General features: G+C 38.1%; 1 protein-coding gene across 1 annotated transcript in view; it reads right to left on the bottom strand.

Moving 5' to 3' along the window:
• The window catches only part of ncam1a (neural cell adhesion molecule 1a), a gene marked incomplete at its 3' end in the record, with an annotated part of 346,030 nt that overhangs the window by 51,846 nt on the left and 286,684 nt on the right, over positions 1 to 7,500 (bottom strand). Inside the window, exon 9 of the mRNA XM_080040722.1 lies at positions 2,102 to 2,252. Within this exon, the coding sequence (XP_079896848.1) occupies positions 2,102 to 2,252 (151 nt within the window). The remainder of the gene's footprint in view (positions 1 to 2,101; positions 2,253 to 7,500) is intronic.

Raw genomic sequence — 7,500 nt, 5'->3', positions numbered from 1 at the left:
ACTCTTTGAGATTTCTTCCGGGAGTACATTTCGTGTGACAGGCTCTCTGTATATTCATTATAAAGGTGACGCAGACACACACACGCGCACACACACACACACACACACACACACACACACACACACACACACACACACACACACACACACACACACACACACACACACACACACACACACACACACACACACACACACACACACACTCAAGGCTTGTGCTACAGAATTCCTTTTAAAATGTTTCACTTTAGATGTTGAAATGTAGCAGCAAAAGAAAAAAAAACTGAGGTGACAGAGCTTTTTCTTTTACTGCTCCCGATATCTGGAGTTCACCACGGAATATAAGAACTGCTCAGTCCGTTTATGCCTTTAAATTGTTGCTTAAAGCTGTAGTGCGTAACTACTTTTTCATAAAACCCGTAGACCTTTACTGCGTGTCATCCCCCCCTCTATCTCTGTCTCCCCATTTCACTTCTGTGCTTGAAAATGCCAAAAAAAATTATATATATATAAAAAAAAAACACTACCAAACTGAAAAAAGACATGTTGAGATATAATATATGGATTTTGTACTACTTTCGACCAGGTTTTCCAAGTCCCGTAGGCTAACCTGGCTAAAATAGACCATCATTCACTAGAAAAATCACATCTGGAAAGCATTAAATATCCCAGACGAGACTATGGATGATATATCACTGATGTATCTGTGTTTCCTTTCCAAACACACACACAGATACACCATATTAACACACACACAGATACACACACACACACACACACACAGTATATCAGGGCCAGACAATGTCATTACACTATCTGGGAGTGAGTCACTAACATTGTAAACGGAAATCTAATAATAATTCCATGACATCGCATCTGAACTGTGTCCCGGCAAAACGTGGAGACAGAAGCCATTTCAACTCAGGGCTAACTGAATACATGTGTGTGTGTGTGTGTGTGTGTGTGTGTGTGTGTGTGTGTGTGTGTGTGTGGGTGTATGTGTGTGGGAGTGTGTGTGTGTGTGTGTGTGTGGGTGGGTGTGTGTGTGTGTGTGTGTGTGAGTGAGTGTGTGTGTGTGTGTGTGTGTGTGTGTGTGTGTGTGTGTGTGTGTGTGTGCGTGTGTGTGTGAGTGTGTGGGTGTGGGTGTGGGTGTGTGTGTGTGTGTGTGTGTGTGTGTGTGTGTGTGTGTGTGTGTGTGTGTGTGTGTGTGTGTGTGGGTGTGTGTGTGTGTGTGTGGGAGTGTGTGTGTGTGTGCTACTATTTTTTTATTTATTTTTTGGTTATATACTGATAGCAAAGCCTCTCCTTTAACTGTCTTTTAGATGGTTAGATAAAATGTAAAATTAATTATTGATTAAGCAGATTTCATAAAGTAATAACAGCTGTTCATCTTAGATTCAAACTACAAACTACAGGCAACAAATACAATGTACATGTAGGTGTTTATTTGACTAAACCTTGTCTGTTTGCATACTTTTTTTTCAATACTCTGAACAAATAATCTCAACTCCTAAAGCACTTACATCAACTCAACTTTCCCAATTTGTTTAGCACTATTATGAAGGTTATTACAGAACAGAAGGATGTGTTCATATGTTGGCAAATTAGCATATTTACTGAAATATTTCTGAAATAAAATATATTATACAGAAAATAATAGTCTTAATGTAAGTTTCATGATGATATCTATAGGTTAAAAATGTTCTCTCTCTCTCTCTCTCTCTCTCTCTCTCTCTCTCTCTCTCTCTCTCTCTCTCTCTCTCTCTCCTATTAACCTGCAGCGTCTATATACAGCCCCGGAAAAAAATTAAGAGACCAGTCTGGATTTTTCTTCAATCTTCATCTCTACATAACTTATTGAAAATGCTCTTTAATGACAAAATTGTGTTGGAATTTGGTAGAAATGTTGTCAGTAGTTTATAGAATAAAACCAAAATGTTCATTCTACTCTTAACAGATGCCTATAAATAGTAAAACAAGAGACACTGAACATTTGGAGTGGTCTCTTAATTTTTTTCTTCCAGAGCTGTATAAGCAATGAGTATTGGGCAGCACTTAAAAACCATTAAAACCAGTGTAGGGATAAGGTTAGTAGACTTACAGCGCACTTCCAGGTACATGAATTGTTCGTCCTGTCCGATAGAGTTGGTGGCTGTGCAGAGGTATTGTCCGGCGTAGGTGAACTGAATGCTCTTCAGAGTCAGAGATGAAACCCGGGCGTGAGATCGGACCACTATGTTCCTATCAAGGCTCTGGAAATAGAAAAGGAAAATGGAATTAATATCACTTTAAAAATAATTAGATTAAGGTTTTTTTTGGAGGGGTTTTAAGTAAAAAATATATAATATGAAAATAGATAAATACATTTAAAAAAACAAGAAATTATTATCAAAAGAATGACATTGTTCCTATCAAGGCTCTATGAAAAAAAACAAGGGAATAGAATTATAGTTACTATCACTTTCAAAAGAATGGAGTGTAGTGTTAGGAGGGGTTTTGGGGACATTAACAACATTAAGTGAAACATACATGAAAATTAATTAATACATTTGAAAAACACACTTGCAAACACACACACACACACACACACACACACACACACACACACACACACACACACACACACACACACACACACACACAACTTTGAAAGAGAGAGAAGAACAATTCATTATTCTCTCTTACAAAGGCATTACTTTGTGGGGAGGAGGGGAGGGGGTTGGGGTGGTTGGTAACAAAAATATTGAAAAAATACACACACACACACACACACACACACACACACACACACACACACACAGACAGACACAAACAAACAACTTTGAAAATACACACTTGGCATTGAAATACAAAGAGAAATATTTTTTTCCTAATCTATATACACATAGAGGTGGAGTCAAAGTCAGACCGAGTCCGAATGCTGCAGCAGTGGGACTCCTGTATTATGGGGAAAAAGTTATGACGTTATTGGTTAAGAAATGTTAATAAGTTATTTGCTTTTTTCTACATTAGAAACTATGAATATTATTATCGGCATTGGCCTGTTATTACATTAATGGCTGCTACAAGTGAGCAAGGAACACACAGCATTCTTTAAAAAAAAACATCAAAACTGGGGGCGCCTTTAGCTCAGTTGGTAAGGCGTCCCCCTCCCGGGCCTGGCCCAGCAGCAGACCCGGGTTCGATTCCCACCCGCGGTCTTTCTCTGCATGTCACTCCCCTCTCTGCCCCATTTCACCTATGTCTCTACACTATCAATAAAGCATAACAATGCCAAAAAAATATCTTAAAAAAAAAACATCAAAACAGAAATTTTAATCTTAAAGCTATAGTGTGTAATATTTCTGTGGAGCTGGAAGGCAGAATCAACTGTGTGTCAGCTCGTTTGGTGATGGCTTCAATGTATCTGCCATTCATTCAGATACAAAAAGTTACGTAATATAGCTTTAAAACCATTTAAAAAACTGACATAGGCTATACATCGAAAAATCTTTAAAAAATAAACAAGTAAAATTAACACTTTTTTTCTTCTATTCACAGACAGTAACACAGTGGACACCGAGGCTATTTCTCAGCCCGGAGATCATTCAAGTGCACAATGATTCCCTAGCCCCTTACTCTAACCCTAACCATCCAAACTAAATGCCTAACTCCAACCCTTACACTAACCCTAACATAAACCTAATTCATACCTGAACCTTAAAACCTAGTGTTAACCCTCAAACAGCCCTTTAAAGGCCTGTCCTTAAAACCTAGTGTTAACCCTCAAACAGCCCTTTAAAGGCCTGTGTCAAAGGGAGAACCAATACACTGCTCACTCCTACAGTAAGTCGATTAGCTTCCCTAGTGTTTTAGCAAATCGAGTTTCTAGTTCACAGACAGGCTAATTGCGGTCGGAACAAATGCCTTGTTAATTCTTGTTTGTATTTTCCTTAGCAGACTTGACTTTAGGCTACCTCTCCAGTAATGCCTCTCTGTCTCTCTCTCTCTCTGTGTCTTTTTCTCTCTCTCTCTCTCTCTCTCTCTCTCTCTCTCTCTCTCTTCTCTCTCTCTCTGTCTCTCTATTCTTCTTTGTATTTTCCTTAGCAGACTTGACTTAATGGCTCGTCCTACTAAGTTGAACCTTGTTTACTGTATACTGTATGCAGGGTCACTGAAAGATGTCTTATTCAATACAGCTGATTTCTTGCCCAAGGACACAACAACTATGACACAGGTGGCAGGGCGGGGATCGAAACTCCAACCCTTTGATCATCGGCCGACCCGCTCTACCACCTGAGCCACAGTCGCCCCAAACTGTACAGCTCAGAAAAAAATTAAGAGACCAGTCTGGAATTTTCTTAAATCTTCATCTCTACATTACTTATTGAAAATGTTCTCAATGACAAAACATGTATTGGAATGTAGTGCCGTAAGCCTCATTTCAGCGATCTAGCATCTCAAGCATTTGGTAAGCAGGTTATTATAATCAAGCCCATATCTAGTTCAAGGGGCCTGCAGCTTTCTGAAGAGCCCTTCTCTGTGAAATACTGTGTGTGTGTGTGTGTGTGTGTGTGTGTGTGTGTGTGTGTGTGTATGTGTGTGTGTGTGTGTGTGTGTGTGTTTGTGTGTGTGTGTGTGTGTGAGTATGTGTGTGTAGGTGTGTGTGTGTGTTTGTCTGTGTGCGTGTGTGTGTGTGTGTGTGCGTGTGTGTGTGTGTCTGTGTGAATTATAATAATCACACCTTTCGAGACACACACTCATCAACTTGACTTAATCATATAATGCCTGCTTGTTTTGCTGATGATTTATGCCCAATACACAGCTCTGGGAAAAATCAAGAGACCAGTCCGGATTTTTTCTTCAATCTTCATCTCTACATTACTTAATGTAAAATGCTCTTTAATGACAATATTTCTGGGGAGAATTTGGTAGAAATGTTGTCAGTAGTTTATAGAATAAAACCAAAATGTTCATTCTACTCAAACATATGCCTATAAATAGTAAAACGAGAGACACTGAACATTTGGAGTGGTCTCTTAATTTATACCATAGCTGTATATAGCATAGTTCAGCTAAGGTCCAGAGCGATCGCGGGCCAAAAACTATTATAGGTGACCACAGATTAGCTTGATCAATGTTTTGCTATTAGAAATGCATTCATCTAAGGTTGAGTTACACTAACATATTCAAGGTAAGATTTTCCGGCTTCTCTGACAATGTCTTTATACAAATTAATTACTAAGAACTGTATCATACAGCTCTCGAAAAAATGTAAGAGTCCACTCGAAATGTTCAGTGTCTCTCGTTTTACTCTTTAGAGGCATATGTTTGAGTAGAATGAACATTTTGGTTTTATAATATAAACTACTGACAACATTTCTACCAAATTCACAATACATTTGTTTGTCATTAAAGAGCATTTTCAATAAGTTATGTAGAGATGAAGATTTAAGAAAAATCCGGACTAGTCTCTTAATTTTTTCCGGAACTCTAGATAGGGCTGCACAATATGTTCGAAAAATGTATCTACATTTCAGGTAGGCCTATACTTATCAGAAAGACAGCTTTAACTGCAATACAAGGTAGGCTATTCCATTTGCCTTGCATTCAAACCCCTGCGTTCCATTACCCATACTATCTACTATTTAGTATGGTAGAAAAAAAGATTTAGGATGTTCCGATTCTTGTGGCCAGATTTAGTATGGTTAGAAATACCCGGATGCCTACTAGATCTGTCCGAGATTTACTAGTGTGAGTGCAGTTAGCTTGTTATACAGTGTTCAATCTACAAACATTTAAAACAACTTGATTAAGATTTTAGTAAAGCATTGGAAGTTAAGTAGATTAGACAGTGTTTAGTATGAGAGGTTGTAGAGCTGATAGCTAACCAATCACCCAATGCAAGAATACATTTTGAATAATTTTTCTAGCTTAAAGACCTACTTCATCAGTGGGAAAATGAAGGTGTATTGAACTCTGAGATCCTATGTAGTATAAATGTGCAAACGTTTTGGAAATCGGTTCATCCTAGCCTGAGAAAAGGCAGAAAGAGTGTTTTATGGTTTTACTAGTCTGATGTCATTCTAGTAAAATGTAGGGTTAGACAGTGAGACCATAAAACACTCTTTCTGTCTTTTCTCAGGCTAGGATGATCCGATTTCTAAAATGTTTGCACCTTTATACTACATAGGATCTCAGAGTTCAATACACCTTCATATTCCCACCGGTGAAGTAGGTCTTTAATCGGGCAAAGCAGGATATACTGAATACTGTATGATAAATAAAATAAAAAAATAAAAAATTCTCATCAATTCAAAATCATTCACTTCTAAAATTGATTTAAATGTATATTACTGGGGCGCTCCGGTGGTGTAGTGGATAGAGCGCGTACCATATTGGCTCCGGCCTTCATTGCAGTGGTCGCGGGTTCAAATCCAACCCGTGGACCTTTACTGCATGTCATCCCTTCCCCCCTCCCCCCCCTGTCTCCCCATTTCAACTCTGTACTATCTAATAAAGCTTGAAAATGTCAAAAAAATAATCTTTAATTGATATTACTAGTGCAGTGCCCGTAGGAAGCAGGTATTAGCCTATGCATGCTTAAATGTAACCCGTCTATGAAAGTGGGACACAGAAACCGATTTATCCTACACACACATAGGCAGTGTCATACACACACACACACAAAAAAAATTCTCATCAACTCAAAATGCAATTTCTTGAGCGAAATACACAATTACAATGTAAATAGGACACATCTAAATATGCACTGGAGCTAAATGGATTATAAACATACTGTGTACTACGATTCTAGCGTCTATATATTTAGTGCATAGTGAGAATTAACATGTTAAGTGGGTGACAACACTTCACACTTCTGCTCTGCTAAAAATAAATAAATAAGGGGGCGCCTTTAGCTCAGTTGGTAGGGCGTCCCCCCTCCCCATGGGCCTCGGCCAGCAGTGGACCCGGGTTCGATTCCAGCCCGCGGTCGTTCTCTGCATGTCACTCCCCTCTCTGCCCCATTTCAACTATGTCTCTACACTATCAATAAAGCATAAAAATGCCAAAAAAAAATCTTTAAAGAAAAAAAAAACAAAAATAAGGAGTGTTATGTTATAGTATCTACTAAAAGTTATAGGGCCAGTTTCACAGACATGGATTTAGCCAATAGTTAAGGACTAAATTGTACTTTTCAACGGACAATTATGGTATGAAATCAGTCTGAATATTAATGAATGCACAGAGAAGGATTCACCCTTGTATTTTGTGATTTATATATAGATGACTCTCTTCTCACAAATATATATATATATATGATTTTATTCAGGACACATGAAGATCCATAGTACAATGTATAAAAAATAGAGTCAATACATAAATAACAACAAAAAGCACACCAATGCATGCAGATTAAAAAGAAATAAAATACAAATACATTTCAATGCACACACAAATGAAAACCGTCATATATAAATGTAAAATAAAATCCCTCTATAAGAAAAAGTTTCACAAACA

This window comes from Ammodytes marinus (genome assembly GCF_949987685.1).
Source record: "Ammodytes marinus genome assembly, chromosome: 14".
Lineage (NCBI taxonomy): Eukaryota > Metazoa > Chordata > Actinopteri > Uranoscopiformes > Ammodytidae > Ammodytes > Ammodytes marinus.
The sequence above is the reverse complement of the archived record's forward strand: the minus strand, read 5'-3'. Positions and strand labels throughout refer to the sequence as shown.